Source organism: Scyliorhinus torazame, chromosome 10, assembly GCF_047496885.1.
Source record: "Scyliorhinus torazame isolate Kashiwa2021f chromosome 10, sScyTor2.1, whole genome shotgun sequence".
Taxonomy (NCBI): Eukaryota; Metazoa; Chordata; class Chondrichthyes; order Carcharhiniformes; family Scyliorhinidae; genus Scyliorhinus; species Scyliorhinus torazame.
Window position 1 is genome coordinate 102,050,694 of NC_092716.1, and position 24,122 is coordinate 102,074,815.

The window sequence follows — 24,122 nt, forward strand, 5'->3', positions numbered from 1 at the left end:
GTTAAGCAGTGTTCAACACTACTCTATAAGAGAGGAGAAGAATTATCTTGGGCAGCCGTTGTCGTTATGTCGCAGTAGGTTTGAGAACAATATTGAGAGAAACCTGGAAGAAGGTTTGGTGCACCACCTCCTGGCTGAGATGGTTCATTTTGCAATCCATCAAAAAAAGGAAAGGGAACGATGTCTTAACAAGGATATAACTTTGTGCAATCAAGAAGTGATGACATCTCCTGTGCAAATGCATTTGTAACCTCTTGCAAGAATTCCCATTGGCCACAGTTACAGGATGTCTCTTGTTGACTGCAGCATTTTGTGTTGATCATTTGTGGTTACTGGTGAAATTGAGTTTGCTAAGGAATTTCTAACATGTTGGCTTTATGCTGTACCTCACGTAATGATCCTGTTCTTTCCACAGTCGAGAACTCCAGCTCTTGTTTTCGAGCATATTGACAACACTGACTTCAAGGTGAGCTCACAGGTGCGTGCGGATCTAATCAGCACGGTTATTGTATTTCACTGGTATTACTGCTTGATCCACACATACATGCAACATTTCTACTCACTCATGCTAAATTTCCTTCCTCCTCCCTCCCAACCATCACTTCCCCTTTTTTTCTCTCCCTTTGTCTAGCAACTGTATCAGATCTTGACAGATTATGACATCCGATTCTACATGTATGAAATCTTGAAGGTGAGTTCGAAGTTGAAAATTCTACTAGATAATTATTTGAATGGTGTTCACAGCAGCAGTAATAGATTTTTAGCTTCTTTCTGCTCTTCCCTTTTAGGTTATCTCTGGCATATCAGTACCCTTCCCACTACCACCAGACAAAAGAATTGCTGTGTGCCCCAGGCTTCTCCCACACCAATCCCTTGGCGTCCAACTAGTGATTGATATTCAATTAGTAGGAGGCCCCTCACAACTGGATAAAGCAATTTGTGCTTCAGGTGGCCTGGGGATAGTGCAGGGGTATGGGGCTGACTGGATTGCTCTACAGAGCTGGCATGGACTTGATGGGCCAAATGGCTGCCTTCTGTACCACAGTGACTGACTTTTCCCTGACCTCTGCCATCGTCAGAAAGTGGTGCTTTAAGTATAATCATCTTTATTAGTGTCACAAGTAGGCTTACATTAAAACTGCAATGAAAGGACAGCACGGTGGTGCAGTGGTTAACACTACTGCCTCATGGCGCTAAGGTCCCAGGTTCAATCCAGGCTCTGGGTCACTTTCCGTGTGGAGTTTGCATATTCTCCCGTGTTTGCGTGGGTTTCACCCCCACAACCCAAAGTTATGCAAGGTAGGTGGATTGGCCACACTAAATTAACCCTTAATTGGTAAAAAAAATGAATTGGGTACTCATTAAAAAAAATTTCCCCCCCCCCCCCCCCCCCCCCCAAAGAAACCACTGCAATGAAGTTACTGTGAAAAGTCCCTAGTTGCCTCACTTTGGCGCCTGGGCTTTAGTGATTCTTCTCTCACTGTTGAAAGCAAGTGCGCTGATGATTTTCATATTAGACTAAATGTTTTGAATCAGAGCTATTACTGATGGCATATTAAGGAGATCAGCCCTTTTTCATTAAAGCAATGCTGACTTAAAGACAACAATAAACTAGAAGAAGGTCTATTCTGTTTGGCTCCATTGGATTTAAGTCAACTAGCCCATTTTGATCTAGCCTGAAGGGAAAACGAGAGATACAAAGACAGGTTGCAGAACTCTCCAGAACAAGACACATGCAGAATTTCCTTAAGGTGCTGTGATCATTTGGAAGCCAGTTCTTCCAATGGGAAGGATGGGGTGTTCTGACATCCACTCCAGGCTGTTGTGTTTAGAACTGCTAACAGCATGGAGCACGTTTCTCGCGTTGCCTTGTGGTAGCAGAGTGACGGGAGAAAAGCCGATTGTGGAATAAAGGTCGGAAAATGCACAACCAAAAAAAAACAATTGCTTAATACTCTTATTCCCACAGGCCTTGGATTATTGCCACAGTATGGGTATCATGCACAGGGACGTGAAACCACATAATGTGATGATCGACCATGCCCAGAAAAAGGTATGGAGCTGGCTGTAGGTCTAAATGTCAAGGGATTGGGTTTGCGTGGGAGGGTGTTGTGTTTTGGGAGCAGCTGAATGATTGATACTTGGGTGTTAACTGAAATGTGCTCTGACTCTCCCCCTCTCTCCAATGTGCTGTAGCCACTTAAAGGTTGTATTGAACTTCTGACAAAATCTTTTCCATTAAAGTGGAGCAAAATTTAACTGAGCTTAGAGGGGGTTGCTATTTCCAGTGCTTGTAGCAGTGAGCTGATCAGATGGCTGACACAAATGGGGTGTATGTGCCAAGTCAAGTAGCTCAGTTTGCTGCAGGCTATTTAAAATCAGCTTCCTAACTCTACTCTTGAGTACTTGCTTTCTATTGAAGGATACATGTCAATGTTCTTAATTGGCCAAGTGTCTTTTCTTTGGAACTCACTGCTGAACCTGTTCCATTGCCATGAAGAGGCATACAGGAGTGATTGTCTGATCTACTTATTACCCTATCTAGGGAGATATTGTACTCCACCCTATGAAACTTTCATTGGAAACTAATTGGAACTAAAGAACAGTTTGTGGTTTTGCCTCTAGTTACACCATGGCCCCCTCTACTTTGTGTATGGATGTGTGCATCAGTTTAAAGCACGTAAGCTCCATCTAGTTAATGACCTTTCATCAGGTGGACGACTGTTTTCTCTCTACATACTGCTCGACCTGCTGAGTATTTCCAGCATTCTGTTTTTATTTCAGATTTACAGCATCTGCAGTATTCTTTTCTGTTAGCTCCATCTAGTGACTGTTTTGTTTCACTCTGTTTTTAGTGTCAGATCTGGCAAATTCGAATTATTTATTTTGTCTTCATATTTCTTGGGAAAAATAAGTGGGAAAAATACACTGCATTAAAAGTTATGACATGGCATGTAGTGTCAATATACTAGCTGATATTTGACTTGCCTATTTATTCTCAGCTTCGGTTGATTGACTGGGGACTGGCTGAGTTTTACCATCCTGAGCAGGAATACAATGTCAGAGTGGCCTCCAGATACTTCAAAGGTCCTGAGCTGCTGGTTGACTACCAGGTACAAGCAAAATGCATGATTTATACTGATTTACACTGAACAGAGATTGGAATGTCTTAGTGAAGGGATGTGGGTGGGGAGAGGGAGGAGGGTGGAGGCAGTGTGTAATGTTCCACGCTTGAGGTTCTCCCTTTTACACCTTTATGCTCCTCTCACACTATGTCATCCTTGTTCTCTATCAAAACAGAATGAGATAGAAGCAGGAGTAGACCATAAGGCCCTTGCAGCCTGCTCCACCTTTCAATACAACCAGGGCCGATCTTCTGCCTCATTTGCCTCACCACTCCCCATATCCCATGGTTTTCTGAGATCAAAAATCTGTCTGTCTCAGCTCAATGATGACAGATTCACATCTGTTTGACGTTGGGAAATCCAGAGGTTCACAACCTTCTGACAAGTAATTTCTCCTCACCTCAGTCCTCAACGATCCTAAGACTGGGCTCTTGTTTTCTAGACTCAGCCAGGGGTACAACGTCGTTGTCTCCCCTGACCAGCCCCTTCAGAATCTTGTATGCTTCAATGTGTTCATCTCATTCTTAACCCCAGAGTACAGGCAGTTTACTCAACCTCTCATCATTCAACAGCCTCTTCATCCCAGGGTCCAATCCCGTGAACCTACGCTATACTGCGTCCAAAACAAGTGTATCTTTCTTTTGAATATGGAGACTAAAACTGCAAATAGTACTTTTATATGTGATGTCATCAAAGCTCTATACATTTGTAGCAAGACTTTATTGATCCCTTACTTGACATTCTCTAGTCTCCTTGCGATAAAGGACTAAAGGTGCCATTTGCCTTCCTGATTGCTTGCTGCATCAGCATGCTGACATTGTTCCTTGTATGACTACACTCAAGTTTTCTGTACGCTCACATTTACAAGTTTCATGTTTTTTTAAAAGTCTGCTCTTCTAATTTGATTGCCAAAGTGAATAACCTCTTCCCCATATTATACTCCATATGCCACTCGTTTTAACCTTTCTTTATGTTGTTGCAGCCTCCATGTCCTTCTTGCAGCTTACATTCCCATCTAGCTTTGTATTGTCAGCAGCCATTACTCTTGATCTCTTTGTTTAAGTCATTAAATATCTTTCTTCAGAATAATTGTTGTAAATAATTGAAACTCCAGCACTGATTCTTGCAACGCTCCAATAATGCAACCTGCCAACTTGAAAATTCTTTGTTTATCCATACTCACTGCATCCTGTCTGTTAACTGATCATCCATTCTAATATAGTACCCCCAACTCCACGAGCCCTTACCTTCCATGTTAATCTTGTTTGTGACGTCTTATTGAATATCTTTTGGAATGCAAGTATATTACATCGACTGGCTTCCCTTTACCCTTCAAAAATACTCATGTTTGTCAAACATGACTCCAGTTTCATTAAACCATACTACGATTTTCTAAGTGCATTGCTAAGACTTTTTAATAGCAGATTCCATCATTTCCCTTCACTTATACTGACCCATAATCATGTATTTCAGCTGGATAAAACCTCCCATTCTTGGCCCTTCCCACCTCAAATACAGGAAATAGAGCAGGAAAGGCAGATAAAATAGTCTTTTTAAGATCGGAACATAGGTTCAAATCTCGGCACCTGTTTAGGTGTTTCAGATGCAGATGTTTTGAATGACTTAGAAAGTTTTAGTCTCACCAATCCCTTCGCTTTCTCCTTTTCTTTTCCAGATGTATGATTACAGCTTGGACATGTGGAGTTTGGGCTGTATGTTGGCCAGCATGATATTCCGTAAGGAGCCTTTCTTCCATGGACATGATAACTATGATCAGGTAAAGTTTGGATGATCCAGCAGTCACTGCTGGAAGAAGATGAAGGCTGAAAATCCGTTGACATTTAAAACAATGCATTAGAACTGTTATCAGATGCCATAGGGGCTGGTTTAGCTCACTGGGCTAAATCGCTGGCTTTTAAAGCAGACCAAGGCAGGCCAGCAGCACGGTTCAATTCATGTACCAGCCTCCCTGAACAGGCGCCGGAATGTGGCGACTAGGGGCTTTTCACAGTAACTTTATTGAAGCCTACTCGTGACAATAAGCGATTTGGTCACATCAAGATAGTAACTGCCAAATATAAACTTGCTGATTGAATTAAGTGTCACCACCAAGTTCCATACTTTTGTTCCAGAGATGTAATTACTTCATGTGATGATCTTCCAAGAATTTAAATAAGAGGTTGCATGTATGTACTTTGCATAAGAATTAGTAACCCTTTGCACTCAACTCTCAGCTTTCACTTTATCATTCACAGCACTCTGTGGAAATCAGTCAATTCCAACTTGCAAAACTTGTGTGCATCAGTTTAGGCAAACCTGTTCTGCCATTGACCGAGATATGCATATATGCCTCCTTCCTGGCAATTTCAATGATACTAAAATTAAACTTTCTTTGTTACATAGCTTCAGCATTCAAAGTTGTCTATGCCCTCCCTAATGCACTTTGAGGTGCTTCTCTTGATGCATTTCCGTTTTTAAAAGAAAATTTTTATTCAAATGTTTACATATTTTCAACAAACCCCCCCTTACTGAAAAAAGAAAAACAAAGAACGCATAAATAAACATCTTACAACTACATCATGAATTCCCCCAATATACAGACCCCCCCATTAAGCAATAATAAACACAGTAGAAAACACAAAGTAAACCCCCCCCCCACCCCCACCCCCCCTGGGTTGCTGCTACTGCTGACCACCTCCTAACGCTCCGCTAGAAAGTCTAGGAACGGTTGCCACTGCCTGAAGAACCCTTGCACCGACCCTCTCAAGGCCAATTTTACCCTCTCCAATTTAATGAATCCTGCCATATCGCTGATCCAGGCTTCCACGCTTGGGGGCCTCGCATCTTTCCACTGTAGCAGAATCCTCCGCCGGGCTACCAGGGACTCAAAGGCCAGAATACCGGCCTCTTTCGCCTCCTGCACTCCCGGCTCGTCCGATACCCCAAATAGTGCTAACCCCAGCTCGGCTTAACCCGGGTGTTCACCATCTTGGACACGGTCCTCGCAATGCCCCTCCAGAACCCATCCAGCGCCGGGCACGCCCAGAACATGTGGGTGTGATTTGCTGGGCTCCCCGAGCACCCCTCACACCTGTCTTCCACCCCAAAGAACCTGCTCAGCCTCGCCGAGGTCTCCTCCTCCTGCATCTCCTGGTAGATCGCCGAGACCCTGCCTTCTCCAACCCACCCCCCCCGAGAGCACCCTATCCTGGATCCTGAGTGCTGGAAGCAGCGGGAACTCCCTCACCTGCCGTCTTACAAACGCCCTTACCTGCATGTACCTGAAGGCATTTCCGGGGGGGAAGCCCAAATTTTTCCTCCAGCGCCCCAAGGCTCGCAAACGTCCCATCTAAAAACAGGTCCCCCATCCTTCTAATTCATGCCCAGTGCAAGCTCAGGAACCCTCCATCCATTCTCCCTGGGGCGAACCGATGGTTCTCCCGGATCGGGGACCAAACCGAAGCCTCTACCTCACCCCTGTGGCATCTCCACTGCCCCAAAATTTTCAAAGTTGCCGCCACCACCGGACTCATGGTGTACCTAGTCGGCGGGAGCGGCAGCGGTGCTGTCACCAGTGCTCCCAGACTCGTGCCCACACAGGACGCCATCTCCAGCCTTTTCCACGCCGCCCCCTCCCCCTCCATTACCTACTTGCGTATCATCGCCACATTGGCAGCCCAGTAATACCCACGCAGATTAGGTAACGCTAACCCTCCTCTGTCCCTACTCCACTCCAGAAACACACTTCTCACCCTCGGGGTCTTTTTCCCCCACACGAACCCCATGATGCTCCTGCTGACCCGCTTAAAAAAGGCCTTGGGGATCAGGATGGGGAGGCCACCAGTCGCGTCAAGTTGAGCTTGTGTAGGGCCCCCCAGCTCCTGGTCACCTGGATCCCCAGGTACCGAAAACTCCTTTCCGCCCTCTTAAATGGAAGCTCGTCTCTCCCCCTTCCCTGGTCCCCTGGGTGTACCACACAGAGCTCACTCTTCCCCACGTTGAGCTTATACCCGGAAAAGTCCCCAAACTCCCTGAGGATCCGCATCACCTCCGGCATTCCCCCCCCCCCCCCCCAACTGGGTCCACCACACACCGTAACAGGTCATCGGCATACAACGATACCCGGTGTCCCCCCGTCCCCCCCGACCAGCCCCCTCCAGTTCTTGGACTCCCTTAGAGCCATAGCCAAAGGCTCAATAGCCAATGCAAATAGCAAGGGGGATAGGGGCCACCCCTGCCTCGTCCCCCGGTTCAGCCGAAAGTATTCCAACCTCCGATTCGTGGCCGCACTCGCCACCGGGGCTTCGTAAAGTAGCCTAACCCAACTAATGAACTCCTCCCCGAACCCAAACTTCCTCAACACTTCCCAAAGGTACCCCCACTCCACCTACCGAAGGCCTTCTCCGCGTCCATCGCCGCCACTATCTCCGCTTCCGCCTCCACTGCAGGCATCATGATTACGTTAAGGAGCCTCCGCACATTGGTATTCAGCTGCCTTCCCTTCACAAAATCTGTCTGGTCCTCGTGAATTACCCCTGGGACACAGTCCTCAATTCTGGTAGCCAACACCTTCGCTAACAGCTTCGCGTCCACGTTGAGGAGAGAGATTGGCCTATACGACCCACACTGTAATGGGTCCTTGCTCCGCTTCGAGATCAGCGCCCTGGACATCGTCGGGGGTAGGGCCTCCCCCCTCGCCTCATTGAAAGTCCTCACTAATAGAGGGCACAGCAGGTCCAAGTACTTCCATTAAACTTCCATCGGGAACCCATCTGGCCCTGGTGCCTTCCCCGCCTGCATACTCCCCAGCCCCATAGTCAGCTCCTCCAGCCCTACCGGTGCCCCAAGCCCCGCCACCTCCTCCTCCATCCTCGGGAACCTCAGCCGATCCAAAAATCAACGCATCTCCCCCCCCCCCCCCCCCCCCTCCTCCGTCGGGGGCTCAGACCTATACAGCCCCTCCTAAAAGTCTCTAAATACCCCATTTATTCCCACCGCACTCCGCACCGTGTTCCCCCCTTTATCCCAAACTCCCCCAATCTCCCTCGTTGCCTCCCGCTTCTGAAGCTGGTGTGCCAATATCCGGCTAGCCTTCTTCCCGTGCTCCTACACCGTCCCTTGCGCTTTCCTCCACTGCACCTCTGCCTTCTTGGTGGTCAACAGGTCGAACTCGGCCTGTAGGCTTCGTCGCTCCTTGAGTAGTCCCTCCTCGGGGACCTCTGCATACCTCCTATCCACCCTTAAAATCTCCCCCACCAGTCACTCCCTCTCTCTCCTCTCCTCCTCCTTGTGTGCCCTAGTGGAGATTAGCTCTCCCCTAATCACCGCCTTCAGCGCCTCCCTCTTGATGCATTTCCAAGTCATCACCAATTAGCCTGCAGCTTTGAGTCTTTTTCAAATCTAACTAACACAGGAATGCCAAATAAGAGAAATTTATCAGCTGCCAGAGCATAATGTGTGCTTGTCAGAATGAGCTATTTGAGGTGAACTTTCTTGTCCTATATGATCAGGGAGCAAACATGAGGCTCTGATTCACACTGGCAAGCTCTCTCCATCTTGCATCATGAACCTTGCCATTAGCAGGTACTTTGTTTCTGGTGATCAATAGGACAATGGTGTGGATCGGTGATGGGCAATTTGCGACTCGTGAACTCGATTAGTCTTCAGGAGCTTGTGTGGCTCTTTGACATGTGGGCAAGATTTCATTAGGTGTAGCACCAGCCATGTTTGGACCAGTGAATAGGTTAGTCGAACTTTTGCAAAGCTGCTCACAGCTTTTCTGGATTCTGGGCATTTCAATGCTTTGTTTAACTCGAGCAGCTCGAAAGATGCACCTCAATTTGAAATGCAGTATTGTTTTGGAAACTGAGCTTGATTGAAAGCCATACACCCAATCACAGACAATGCAGAAATTGGATTGAAGACTTTTTAAAAATGTAAATTTAGAGTATGTTATTTCCAATTAAGGGACAATTTAGCATGGCCAATGCACCTACCCTGCAAATCTTTGGGTTGTAGGGGTGAGACCCACGCAGACACTGGGAGAATGAGCAAACTCCACGGACAGTAACCCGGGCCAGGATCGAATCCTGGTCTGCAGCAGCGCTAACCACTGTGCCGCCCGGAACGGATTGAAGACTTCTATGATTAATCTCCCTTCAGACGTGATCCTTCACTAGCTTCAAAGAAGTGATTTCTTGTTAATTTTCTAGTTGCTGAATCCTCTATTTGTGGCAAAGGAAAACTACATCCTGAATTGGACAATACTTAGCTTTTTGATTTGGCCTTTCTAGCAATGCATTTCTGGATCTGGACAGAGCAAATGCAAGGAAAGGTCATTTTTGGTGTTCAGCAGTGCTGCATACAACGCTGAGGACCTGGGTTTGATCCAGGCTCTGGGTCACTGTCTGTGTGGAGTTTGCACATTCTCCACGTGTCTTCGTGGGTTTCACTCCCACAACCCAAAGATTTTCAGAGTAGGTTGATTGGCCACGCTAAATTGACCCTTAATTGGAAAAAAATAATTGGGTATTCTAAATTTTTTAAAAAATTAAAGGTAACTTTTTTTTGGAACTTGGCAATGTGAGTTTGTTATTGAGAAACTGCAACCTTTGCAGACTCTATGACCAAAGGTGGACTGACCATCCATGATCGAGTATCATGGAAATGATGATGCAGCAAAAGATCCATAGAACTACAAACATTTTACAACCCATGTCTGAATCTTCAAGTCAAATAATTTAAAGATTTGGACTTGAAAAGACCTCTTAGATTTATGGTAAACCCATTCGCCATTGAGGGAGATTCCTTCAAGTCTCCATTGTATATAGATGAAATTGTAACTTTTTCCCAATTAAGGGGCAATTTAACATGGCCAGTTCACCTACTCTGCACATCTTTGGGTTTTGGGGGTGAGACCCACGCACACACAGGGAGAATGTGCAAACACCAAGTGGACAGTGACTCGGGGCTGGGATCAAACCCGGATCCTTGGTGCCGTGAGGCAGCTGTGCAAACCACTACATCACTGAGCCATCCGAGGTGAAATTGTTTCTTGATTTAACATAATTGAACAGCATTAAGATGACCAACTGGAGCCAATCCTGAAAGTTGGAATACTTGAGGGATGTGCCATGAGAGTGGCATCACAGATGCTATCTGATTTCTGCATTCAGTTCACCAATGTGTACATATCCTTTCTCTTCCCTATTCAGCATTTAAAATACAAGTGACATCTGACTGTTCACTTGTTAAGAGTAGTTCATGTACAACCGAGTACAAGCCAGATTCCGATAAAGCAATTTTATTGTGGTGGATTGTCATGGACTGCACATATATACACATGATCTCCCACTGTAAGGGTGCTCTTGAGCAGATTGCCTGAATGTCAGTGTCAGAAGAGATCCGTGTTTTCATCACACTTCCAAAGCTCAAGCTAGAATCATAGAATTTACAGTGCAGAAGGAGGCCATTTGGCCCATTGAGTCTGCACCGGCCCTTGGAAAGAGCACTCACGCCTCCACCCTATCCCAGTAATCCCCACTAACCTTTTTGGACACCAAGGACAATTTATCACGGCCAATCCACCTAACCTGCACCTCGTTGGACTGTGGGAGGAAACCGGAGCACCTGGAGGAAACCCACGCAGACACTGGGAGGACGTGCAGACTCAACACAGACAGTGACCCAAGCCGGGAATCTACAATGAAATGCTTGTCTCATGTTCCAAAGCTGCTTTACACTTCATACTGGTTCAAGAGTTTTGCCAACATTGGAATATTTGATCTCTCTTTGATTGCTCCACATGTTCCTCTGCATCCAAAGTAGTTCTTGAGTTGAGAGTTGACAGCGAGCTCCTAGAATTTGGATGTTTTTTGGTACCAAATTGACAATTCCAAGAGGACTCGGTTACTTAGAAACCAACAAGCTGACCTAGAATTCACTGGCATATTCTGATTCAGTTCTCTTCATCTGGTGTCTTCAGAGCATTACTAAATTCAGTAACTGGTTAGTGGCCTGGTAGGAGGTTTTGGGCAGTAGAAAGAAACTTCACACAACCTCTTTGACCACAGGCGAGGTTCCAGAGGACTGAAGAATAGCCAAAATTGTTCTCTTGTTTAAGAAAGGAAGCAGTGATAATCCAGCAAATTAAAGGCCGGTGAGCCTGACATCAGTGGTGGGGGAGCTTTTGGAAAAGTTACTGAGGGACAGCTTATATGCGCAGTTGGAGGAAAATGGATTAGTTAGTGACAGGAAGCACGGTTTTGTACAGGGAAGGTCATGTCTCACCAACTTGATTGAGTTTTTTGAAGAGGTGGCAAAGAAAATTTATGAGGGAAGGGCTGTGGATGTAGTTTATATGGACTTTAATAAGGCGTTTGACAAGGTCCCATATGGCAGATTGGTGCAAAAACTAAATCACATGGGATTTGGGGTGGGCTGGCCAGATGGATACAGAACTGGCTTGGTTATAGAAGACAGAGTAGTGGTGGATGGGTGTTTTCAAAATGGATATCTGTAGCTAGTGGTGTTCCACATGGATCGGTGCTGGGACCTCTGTTGTTTGTATATATAAATGATCTTGAGGAAAATGTGGGTGGTCTGATTAGTAAGTTTGCAGATGACCTGAAAATTGACAGAGTTGCTGAATGTGCCAACGATTGTCAGAGGACACAACAAGATATAGATAGATTGGAGACTTTGGCACAGAAATGGCAGATGATGTTTAAATCGGACAAATGCGAGGTGATGCATTTTGGAGGATCAAATCTAGGTATGAATTATACTGTAAATGGCAGAACCCTTGGGAACATTAACATACAGAGGGATCTGGGCCTGCGGACCCCTAAAAGTGGCAACATAGGTGGCCAAGGCAGTTAAGATGGCATATGGCATGCTGACCTCCATCAGCTGGTGTTGAGTACATTGAGTTGAGAAATCATGTTGCAGCTATATAAAATCTTTGGTTAGGCTGCATTTGGAGTATTGCGTGCAGTTGTGGTCACCACATTATCAGAAGGGTGTGGAAGCTTTGGAGGGAGTGGAAAGAAGGTTCACCAGGCTGTTGGCTATGAGGAGAGGTTGAATAAACTAGGGATTGTTTTCACTGGAAAGACGGTGGCTGAGAGGAAACCTAATAGAGGTCTACAAAATTGAGAGGCATAGATCAGGTGGATAGTCAGAGGCTTTTTCCAAGGGTGGAAGTGTCAATTACAAGGGGACACAGGTTCAAGGTGAGAGGGGATAAGTTTAAGGGAGATGTGCGGGGTACGTTTTTCATGCAGTGTGGTGGGTGCCTGGAACGCGCTGCCAGAGGATGTGGTGGAAACAGGCACATTAGCAACATTTAAGAGGCATCTGGATGGGTACATGAATAGGGAGGAAATGGAGGGACACGGACCGAGCATCATGATCGGCACAAGCTTGGAGGGCCGAAGGGCCTGTTCCTGTACTGTACTTTTCTTTGTTCTTTGTCTTTGATTGCATTGAGCAAATAAACCTGATAAATTTTCCTCAGTCTAACAAACTACATGTTAAATACAATAGCTGTTCCAAGGATTTGGGCACAGTCTTTATCTTTGTAAGGCCAGATGTTATGAACATGATAGGATTATGAATATTGTGTTATGAAATTAATTAAAAATTAAAAAAAAAAATTTAGAGTACCCAATTCATTTTTTCCAATTAAAGGGCAATTTAGCGTGGCCAATCCACCTAACTACATCTTTTTGGGTTGTGGGGGCGAAACCCACGCAAACACGGAGAATGTGCAAACTCCACACGGACTGTGACCCAGAGCCGGGATCGAACCTGGGACCTCGGCGGCGTGAGGCTGCAGTGCTACCACTGCGCCACCATGCTGCCCAAAATTGATTCAAAATTGACCGATTTATAATCAGATTCAAGTTATGCAGCTACTGATCTTCCAGAGTGGAATTTAAATACTTGAAAATCTTGACATTTGGGCAACTAAGTCTTTTTGCAGTTGGTTATGTTTTTGTTGTTGGTTATGCAGAATCTTACAGGGAGATGGGGAGAAGCCCTAGGAAGAAATGTTGGCTCATTTGCAGCAACCTTTGGTCTCTTCCTCAACATTGACGTAATTAGCAATAGGTGATTTTAAGATTTCATTATGCAAGAGTTCAAAGGACTTTTTTTTTTTTGGATCAGAGTTTGTCTTGTCAGACAGTTCTGTTTTTGAATGTGATAATTTCCTTGCTACTAAGTCGGGGAGGAAGCGATTTGCAATAGTCCAGATAAGGTTAATAATTTTCAAAATTCAATTGTTCTCAGAACGGTTGATGACTGACCGTCCTGATCCTTTGGTTTCTGTATCAAGGCGACCAACTCTGGCTGATGGTAGTTGATTACAAGTCAGATAGTTAAGTTATTTTTTTAAAAACAAGTCATTACTGGTTATTTTCAAAAACTAAATCTTTTCTCAAGCTAATGATGGACATTGTACAAATATCTTGTAGTTGATATAACATTTGTCTGCTCTCAACTATTGAAAAGTTCAAATTTAACGATGGGTTACATTGGTCCTGTCATAATTCAGTACATTAATATTTTCACATTTTTCTTCCAGCTTGTTCGAATTGCCAAGGTTTTAGGAACTGATGAATTGTTTGACTACCTCAAGAAATATCACATTGAACTGGATCCTCGATTTAATGATACTCTGGGCCAGTGAGTAGAAAAGTTATTGAACTATTAAAATAATTTCTGCTCCTGGTAGCCCGGAGATGGATCCTTTTCATGTGGAGGGACTCAAAGCCCCCGAGCGTGGAGACCTGGATTGGTGACATGGCTGGGTTTCTCAATCTCAAGAAAACAAAGTTTGCCTTGAGAGGGTCCATGACCGGGTTCTCTCGGAGGTGGCAGCCGTCTCGCGACTTTCTAGGAGAGCACTAAATGTCAGCAGCAGCAGCAACTGGAGGGAGAAATGTTACATATTCTTCTTTTTTTCTGTATATAATGTTAACATTTACCTTGTTGTGTTAAATGTTGTTAATGGTTATGCAAAAATTATGTTTTGATAAAAAATATAAATAAAAATTAGAAGAAAAAAAATAAGAATTTCTGCTGATCTGAGGCACTTGGTTCATTGAATCTTTAAATGCACATATCGTTTTATAAAGAAAAGGGGTAAACACTGAAAAGTTAATTTCAGAAACCTCTCTACTGTCAACAGGGTAGAAGAGCTTAGTGTATTGACCAGATGATGATTTATAGCAACCAGCAATTGTATGTCTGGCTTTTGCAAACTTGGGTGGAGGAAGGTTTGACTTGGTAGAAATTAAGGTGATCCTCAAGGGACAAAGTACTTTATCAAGCAGAAGCAATTCCTACTTGATAGATATTTACTATTCCGATCAACATAGCCAAGAAGAATATATTTTGAGTGGGATTGATGTATTTTCTTGATTTAATCAAGAACGATGCATGTTATGAATTTGGTATGTGGGAAGAGCATGTGTTGATTTTACTGGGATATATTTACTGCTGCTGTATTCAGTAACATCAACTGGGGGTGTTCAATTTTCTAATAAAGTACCCACTATTTCTCAGACATTCTAGGAAGCGCTGGGAGCAGTTCATTCACAGTGAGAATCGGCACCTTGTCAGCCCAGAGGCCTTGGATTTGTTGGACAAACTACTTCGCTATGATCATCAGCAGAGACTTACAGCTAAGGAAGCAATGGAACATCCATACTTCTGTAAGTATGAGAAAGAATATTAACCCACCACAACTTTACAAAAATCCTCCCTCTGTTCAGGAACTTGCTAGCCTAAATCAGTTCACTCAGTGTACAGAACTATAGCTGTAAGTGATCTGTTTTCATAGGTTAAAGGATTTGGTTACACTATAATTTACCATCAGAGCTGACAAACTTAGCAAAATAGATTGGATGGTGTGTTTCTCCAGCACATTGCTTCCATTCCTCTATCCAATTTAAGCATTCAGTTGTTGATGGCATCATAGTGAGAAGGTAAAATCAAAGAAAGAAGACTTGTATTTCTATAGCCTCTTTTATGACCACCAGACAGTTCAAAGTAATTTGAAATTGATTTTTTTAAGTGAACTCACTGTTGCAGTGTAGGAAACACGACAGCTAACATCGTACAGCAAACAGCAATGTGATAATGACCAGATTTAAAAATATGTTGATTGAGGGATAAATATGGAATATAAGGACTAGGAGGAGGAGTAGCCCACGTGGTCTATCGTGTCCGCTCCGCCATTATCCATGTTCATGGCTGATCTTGGGCTCCAATCCCACTTTCCTGCCTACTCCCCATATCCCTTAATTCTCTAAAAGACCATAAATCTCATTGTCTGAGCCTGTAATGTTTTCAATGGTGAAGCATCCATAACCCTCTAGGATAGAGAATTCCAAAGACACTCAATCCATTGAATGAAGAAATTTCTCATCTCAATCCTAAATGATCGGCCCCTTATCCTGAGATTGTGCCCCCGTGTTTTAGATTCCCAAACCAGTGGATACAATCCAACCCCTGGTCCACTTTATCAAGCCACCTCAGAATTTTGTAGGTTTCAATGAGATTGCCTCTCATTCTTCTAAACGTCAGAAAATATTAGCCCAATTGATTGTGTCTCATCATCGGACAGCCCCCTCATACCAGGGACCAATTTAGTGAACCTTTGCTGTATCACCTCCAATTCAAGTACATCCTGTCTTAAATATGGAGACCAAAACTGCGCACACTCCTCCAGATGTGGTCTCACTAAACCCTGTACAATTGCAGCAAGACTTTATTCTTGTACTCCACTCCCCTTAAAACAAAGGCCTTCATAATTGCGTGTTGCACCTGCAGGCTAACTTATTTGTACAAGCACCACCAAGTCTCCTTGAACATCAACACTTGCAAGTTTCTCATTTTTTTTAAAGAAAAATCTGATTTTTAAATTCCTACAGTAAAGTGAATAAGGTCTCACTTCCCCATATTATACTCCATCTGCCATCTTGTTGCCCACTCACTTCATCTGTTTATATGCCCTTGCAACCTTTCTCTCTCTCTCTCTTTCCTCCGCCGCCGCCACCACCACCACCACACACACACGTTGTCCTTGACTTCACGTTCATTTGAAAAACAGCACCTCCAACAATACCCCCTGGAGTGAAAGCCTTGATTTATGTGCCATAAGGTCCTGAGCTGCTCAAGAACCGTTCATCCGTTGTGTACGTGTTCCTTCAAAAAAAAATAATTAATCCAACCTCTGATGTTTGAGCAGGGAATGAACCCATAAAGTTCTGACTTGGGTAAGTGTGCTACCAGCTAAGCCATGGCTGACACCTAGTGCGGAGTGCAGCTCATCCTCAATTTCCAGATATACCCATGTCCAGTTATTCAAATGCTTTCCAGTGCTGTCACCTTGGAGAATGCAGTAAAAAGACAGTCTTTGTGTATCTGAGAAGGAATATTTCAAACTGGTTTATCACATAGTTTGGCAGGTCTGGGATCCGTCATGTGGTTTTCAGGCAGGGTCCACGGTACCTCCCCAGGTGTCTGCACAAATATTCCAGGCGGGTGGGGGAGCCACAAAATAATGTGAATTACGAAGCAGGAGTGGAGTGTGGCTGTCATGTGCAATAGGATCCCTACAGTGCAGAAGAGAGGCTATTCGGCCCATCCTCCTAAACAGCACTTCACCTAGTCCCAAATGCCCACTTATCCCCGTAACGCCACCTAACCGTAGAATACTAAGGGGCAATTTAGCATGGCCAATCCACCTAACCTGTACATGTTTCGACTGTGGCAGGAAACCAGAGCACCCGGAGGAAATCCATGGGTTGGCTGTCTCACCTAGAAGGGAAGCGTGATGGAGCACTGCTGAGAATGATACAAAGATACAAAATAAATGTGTTTCTTCAAAGCATTTTCACACTCTTTACATGTAGCACTTTTATATCATTAGTATTATATTTAGATGGGGGTTCCATTATTGCTAATCCACGAAAAGCAGTGTGGGGTGGTTCTCGTCCTCTTAACAAAAATCTTTGCGAACCACTGATTTGATAGAGGCCCTGTTGTCATCTGAATACAAATTAAATGAATTACCTCTCAACTCATTGCAGCTGCTATTAATGTTACCACCTGAACAATTCAGCAATAGAAGAACTCTATGTGTCATTATATCCCCTACTGCAGTCTCAGTAATTCAGATCTTTTGAGTCTGTTGCTGAGCTTTGGGTTGCAGTCGTCATTTTGGGGCTTCACTGTGGATAGCTGACATTTAATTTGGTTTGTTTTTTCCTCTCACTCCTGCCTCTCAGATCCAATAATGAAGGAGCATACGGATGGTGCTCGGAGTAACAACTCGCATGTGCCGGGTGTTTCTGCAGCTGTGCGGTGAATCCTGCTGCTGTCTGCACAGTTAAGACTGCAAGACGATGAGTTACAGGTTTTACAGGGGAGACATTGGGCAAAAGAGGAGCTATCACAGTCTGGAAATGTGAACTTGTGACTGCAGCTACACAGGTGACCATGGCTTACCCTAAATCCAGTGGCAACACTCTCTACTACATCCATTTATTTTAGATTTCCATTTATGTTTCGGAGAGAATGACAACTTACTAGATTTTTGGGTTCTGAAATTACAATGTTTTTGTATATTTATATATTATTTTTTTGTACTGTAATAAAATACCTAGAATGTGTTCCATTACCAGATTTTCTTGTGTTGTCCTTTTTCCCATCTTGTTTCTGTAAATATTTATCCAATTTGCCAAATGCAGTTAATATCTTAAAAGAAAAGCTATAATGAGTTCAAGGTTCTGAGCTGCTCACGATCAGTCCATCCGTTGTGTACGTTATGCTTTTTATTTAATCCAACCTCTGTTTAAAGTCGCACTGTCTTGTTTCCAGGAGATTCCAATCAATTTCAGATCTCTTGTAAAATTCAATCTCTGTTGGTGTCCTTGGGCAGATGTGCCCTATAACTGCTCAACTCTGGTAATAGCCCAGATGAACCATCTGGTTATTATTTGATGCCTTGAGTTGCCCTCAGACTGCCAGTCTCGGCCACACTGTGACCCTTAACTATACAACAATCTGCGGATGGTCAGGGCAGACTTGGTGGAAAGGAGGACTCTATCCAAAGTGATGTTGAGTGCTATTATAATCCATTACAGGTTGTAACAGTAAAGCAGCAGCAGGTAGACAAATGCATTACAATGTTCTAAAAAGTTTGACTAAGTTGATTGGAATGGAACTATTAACTTAAGTACAGAAGATATCATTTGATGTTTCTGCTACCGTTCCATGTCCTGGGATAATGCTGACCAGTGTTTTTATTCGCAGACGGTGTTTCCCTGGATGCTTCAAAAATGCCACACTCACCAAAGTGCACGTTTTTACAACCTATTGCTGGAAATGTATGGGATCCAAGAGAGAATACAGAGAGCTGTGCAGGCACATCATTCACAAAACAAAAACTGAGTAGTTTAGATTTCTTTGTTCCAAAAGATTTTGTTGAGACAATCTATTAAATGCCATACAAAAAATAAAGCAAGCAGCTGTACAGAGTGGGCCTGGGCTGTAGCCGGTGACACAATGGCAGTGTAGCAAAGGAGCTGCAGACATGCCAATGGGTAGAAAGAAGACAGGGGGATAGTCACAAAAATTTACACTTTGTATATAGCATATGGGCCATGTCGTGGGGATGAAAATACTGCAACTTTGTTTTTTGAGAACTACGGGTGCTAGAAAACATGCTTGACAGTGTACAGGGAAAGAATGTGAAGTACAAATGGCTGGAGTGCTTGCCAAAAGAAAAAGCATGAGAATGTTTGCAAAATGTACATTCGTTGACCAGTCGCATGGTAAATTGTTCCATTAACACTTTGACCTAATACAAAGCACTGTGTGACCTCGTGCACAGTCCAATTAATTAAGTACTGAACTGTACAGATTTAGACATCCTGATCCAGGCAAGATTTGATCTTTTCCGGCGGGGGGGGGGGGGGGGGGGGGGGTGTGAGGGAAGGTTTCTGTTGAGCAATATTTAAAAGAAAATCCTTGCATGTTGATTTAATTTTTTTTAAACTGCATGGTGTTTTGAATTTTCCAAATTTTGTTCCTGACGTTGTTTAACAATGATCTCAATTGAAATAAATTTTCTGCTTTTGTAACACAGGCTGCATTAAAACACTTGCCAGTAACAGAACTTTTATCCTTTGCAATTCCCATGCAATCACTGTAAGGCGACTTTCACACCCCCCCCCCCTTCATTGAGGTTCATTTTCAAATTGGTCAAGCAAATGAAGGATTTTTTTTTTCCTGAGCCCATTTGCTACAATCTAGTGCATGGTGTAGAGCGAAACTGTGCTTCATTTTAACTGTGTATCAGTTGGTTGACTTGTTTGTGTGGGGTTGGTGCGATGATGTGATGTACCCAATTGATGGCAGCTGCCATCCTAAGACCCAAGTTAACAAAACCAATAAAACATGGAGTCGTTGGCATTGTACACAAGTGTGTCTGGATTATAACGAGTACTGTAATTTTTTTGTTAATTCAGAATAAAAAGATATTGAGCAAATGTAAGTATTCTATGGTTCCTTTGTCAAAGACAACAAACTGCTTAACTCCTGATTCCTGTATTTGACAGCTCCCAAGTTTGGTTTGGATTTAAAAATGTTCAGGATTTGAGCTGAACAATGAGTCTGAACATTTTGGAAACATGGAAAGGAGTATATTTACAGCAGAGGTGGGGGCCCTAATAAAAAACAGTAAACTTGAGACTTCATGCACTGCGAATATCGATTCTGTGAATGAGAATTCAAAAATAGTAGCCCTGCAGACCTAAAGTTCTTTAAAAGCTGTTTTATAACTTTATTGCATGTAGTGTGCAAAGCAAATTTCTTACTCCAGTTATTCCTTATTTTTCTGAAATAACTTTCCAACCTGTGACCATCTTGTTTCCTGCAATAGGTGCTAAACTCTATTCTATTTCATCATACAGATCTCTTTATTTTCCATACCTCTTAAGAATATACTATCATTTAATATTTTAAGGTGTGATTCTGAGTTGTGAAGTCCTCCTTCAGCCATGTATTTACACACAAAAAACTGCTTGTACCAGTCTTTATCAGCTTTTATTGTCTCCACAAGTTCTTATTCTATAATAATGGCCTTTTGGAACACCTGTGTCATCATGATTTTGGTCCAACAGGTTTGCTTTTGGAAATGGTAATTTCTCAAGAGTGCTGTACTTTATATGTTTAAAGCATAAAAGTGATTTTTTTTTTTTAAGGTCTGTTACTCTTTGGAAGTAGTGTATATTTCTATTCCTCTATGTTTGACATTGGAGTATTTGAGTATCAATTTTCACATGGGGTTTGTGTCAAGGATTGGCGAAGGTTACATGATTCCGCATGTAAAGTTACATTTTATACAAAATGGTGGAAGTACTCAGCTTGTCTGGCAGTTAACTTTTTGAGTCTGCATTACTCCTCATCACTCTACTTCCCTCCACTGATGCTGCCAGACCTGCTGAATTTTTCCAGCGTTTTCTGTTTTCATATCTCCAGCATCTGTAGTATTTTGCTTTTATTTTGAAGATGTATTTTATCTTGGATTTTGCAGCCCCTAACTCATACTGGCAGTAAACTGTAAACCTGTTCAATTTGCTATGCATAGCTGTTGGGAAGACCTGGTATAACGCCCATTATAAAAGGAGCTAAAGAAGTTTTGGAGAACAACTCCACGTCCACATAATATGACACAGCACAAACCAAGCCTGTATTCCCCATAACACTTCCATCCCAGAGCTACTGCTAATGTAAGTGATTTTGGATACTGTATACAGTGCGAGTTGTAGTGATATCAGAAATCTGCAAGAAGTATGCAGGGGCTGGGAGTGATGCAGAGGGTAGAGTTAAGATGGCAATGAAGAAATAGATGTAACCAGGGCAGAGGCGAGATGGGAAAGAGGAATCAGCAGTTCTAAGTAGTACATAAGAATGGCTAGGAGTAACACTTAGTGTGGGAAATAGAGAAATTACAACACTGTGGGATGAGAGGAAGGGAAGCTTGAACCAGGGGGAGGAGGTTAAAGAATGCTGATTTGATGGAGAGGGAATTGTGTTGGCTGAACAGATGGATATAGAAGTATGACATTGTCACTGGAACAACATTGTTGTTTAACCATTGAGAATGACACTTGGACGGGCAGCACGGTGGCGCAGTGGGTTAGCCCTGCAGCCTCACGGCGCCGAGGTCCCAGGTTCGATCCCGGCTCTGGGTCACTGTTTGTGTGAAGTTTGCGCATTCTCCCCGTGTTTGCGTGGGTTTCGCCCCCACAACCCAAAGATGTGCAGGCTAGGTGGATTGGCCATGCTAAATTGCCCCTTAATTGGAAAAAATTAATTGGGTGCACTAAATTTTTTTTAAAAAAGAAAAGAATGACACTTGGAAACCTTGAGGACCTTAACTTACCTTTTCGTACCTAGGAATCACTTTAAATGACAGTGAGTAAGAGTGATAACAGGGTTGAGTGAAGATGGCAGTGAGGAAGAGGGAGAAATGGAGGTTACCAGGGCAGAGGCAAGCTGGGAAAGAGAAATCAGCAAACACCGGATTTGGTACATTGCTACATGACCTGATGACTGTTTCCAGGGTTTAAATGCATTTGAGATTTATAAACACAGCAGTGTGTTTTCTTTAGTGCCTGTCTATGAGACTACCTGTTAGACCCTTTACTCAATAGTCATTGCTTTTGGGGCTGGGACTAGGTTGAGAATCATAGAATCATAAGCTACTGTCGACGAGGGAAGAGGACAAGGGGTACAGTTATTTCCTGGTATGAACTGTGCAATGGGAGAGAAACAGGTCTGCAATTGCTTTCCAAAGCAGTGCTATGGTGACAGTGTTGTTTAGTGATGAATGCTGTCCTTGCACATGTGTCTCCATGGAACTCCAAGTCGCATTCATGGCTGCACCTAGAGATGTCGTGCTTCTCTTGGGTTCGCCTGAAACAAAAACCGATGCAACCTTGCAGATACATTGCTTGGTTTAATGTGGTTTTCGCGCTTTATTTTCTTTGTCATTCTCACAAATAAAGCTCAGGTGTTAATTTCTGCAGGGAGAGAATATCAAAGTGGGATTCCAATGAAAGGTCATGGACCTGAAACGTTAACTCTGTTTTTTCTCTCTCCCCACAGGTGCTGCCAGACCCGCAGAGCCTTTCCAGCATTTTCTGTTCTTGTATCAAAACAGTGAAGTCATGTTAAACTTTTACAGAACCTCTGTTACATCACACTGTATTGTGCACAGTTCTCCATATTACGTAAAAGTCGCTGAAGCACTTGAGAAGGTGCAAAACAAAATTTATGAGAATGATACTAGAACTGAGGTTTAACCCATTAGTCAGTGCTCTGTTCTCTAAAAATGAGAAGAGATATAATCGTGATCATTCAAATTATGAAAGAGGTAGGTTAGAAATAAAAATGTTTCCACTTAGGGAGATCAAAACTAAGTGTTGTAAGGTAATTCGGGAGAAACATTTTGGAGAATGATGAGAATATGAAATTTGCTACCACATAGCAAATGTGGGTTGGTTGAAGCAAACAGCATAGGTGCAATTAAGGGAAAACAAAGAAAATGCATAAGGACTGAAAAACGCATTGAGGTATATTTTGGGATTTGAGATTAAGTAAATAGAGTGGATGGAGGGTTATGTGGTGCACAAACACTGGTTGGGCCGAGCGTCCTGTTTCTCTGGTGTAAATTCAATGTTTCCTCATTGTTTTTGCCCTTGTGATGATTGGATATATTTGGAATTTTTGGGCCATCTGTTTCCGCTGCGTAGGACAATAACACTAGAGACCCATCAACTATGAGTTATTGGCTCAAAGTTAGGAGCGTCATATGCACTACGAAACTACTAAAGCTGCATGCATTGGATATTTTGCACAAAGAGTACATAGAACAGTACCAGGCCCTTCAGCCCACGATGTGCCGACCATTTATCCTAATCTAATATCAACCTAACCTACACCCCTTCAATTTACTGCTGTCCGTGTGCCTGTCTAAGAGTCACTTAAATGTCCCTAATGACTGACTCCACCACCTCTGCTGGCAGTGCATTCCACACACCCACCACTCTGTGTAAAGAACCTACCTCTGACATCTCCCCTATACCTTCCTCTAATCACCTTAAAATTATGTTCACTTGTGACAGCAGTTTCCACCCTGGGGAAAAGTCTCTGGCTATCCACTCTATCCATGCCTCTCATCACCTTGTATACCTCTATCAAGTCACCTCTCTTCCTTCACTCCAGTGAGAAAAGCTCTAGCTCCCTCAACCTTTCTTCATTAGACATGCCCTCCAGTCCAAGCAGTATCCTGGTAAATCTCTACCCTCTACAAAGCATCCACATCCTTCTTAGAATGAGGCAACCAGAACTGGACACACTATTCTAAGTGTGGTCGAACTAGAATTTTATAAAGCTGCAGCAAAACCTCGCGGCTCTTAAACTCAATCCCCCTGTTAATGAAAGCCAACACACCATACGCCTTCTTAACAACCCTATCAACCTGGGTGGCAACTTTGAGGGATCTATGTACGTGGACCCCAAGATCCCTCTGTTCCTCCACACTTCCAAGAATCCTGCCTTTAACTCTGTATTCAGCATTCAAATTCGACCTTCCAAAATGAATCACTTCACATTTATCAAGGTTGAACTCCATCAGCCACTTCTCAGCCCAGCTCTGCATCCTGTCAATGTCCTGTTGTAATCTGCAACAACCCTCAACACTATCTACAACTCCACCAACCTTCGTATCATTGGCAAACTTACTAACCCACCCTTCCACTTCCTCATCCAAGTCATTTATAAAAACCACAAAGAGTAGAGGTCCCAGAACAGATCCTTGCGGAGCACCACTGGTCACCAACCTCCAGGCGGAATACTTTCCATCCACTACCACTCGCTGTCTTCTTTCGGCCAGCCAATTCTGTATCCAGACAG

At 43.5% G+C, this 24,122-nt stretch overlaps 1 protein-coding gene across 4 annotated transcripts in view; it reads left to right on the forward strand.

Moving 5' to 3' along the window:
• Positions 1-17,817, forward strand: part of csnk2a2b (casein kinase 2, alpha prime polypeptide b) — a 107,415-nt gene extending 89,598 nt beyond the window's left edge. Inside the window, exons 4-11 of one of the 4 annotated variants that reach the window (XM_072518526.1) lie at positions 416-478; positions 632-691; positions 1,970-2,053; positions 3,003-3,113; positions 4,801-4,902; positions 13,714-13,814; positions 14,697-14,845; positions 17,426-17,817. In XM_072518526.1, coding sequence (XP_072374627.1) covers positions 416-478; positions 632-691; positions 1,970-2,053; positions 3,003-3,113; positions 4,801-4,902; positions 13,714-13,814; positions 14,697-14,845; positions 17,426-17,505 — 750 coding nt within the window. In that variant the 3' untranslated portion in view covers positions 17,506-17,817. The remainder of the gene's footprint in view (positions 1-415; positions 479-631; positions 692-1,969; positions 2,054-3,002; positions 3,114-4,800; positions 4,903-13,713; positions 13,815-14,696; positions 14,846-17,425) is intronic. The other 3 variants (XM_072518528.1, XM_072518527.1, XM_072518529.1) reach the window with 3 other exon arrangements.
• The last annotated feature ends 6,305 nt before the right edge of the window (positions 17,818-24,122 follow it).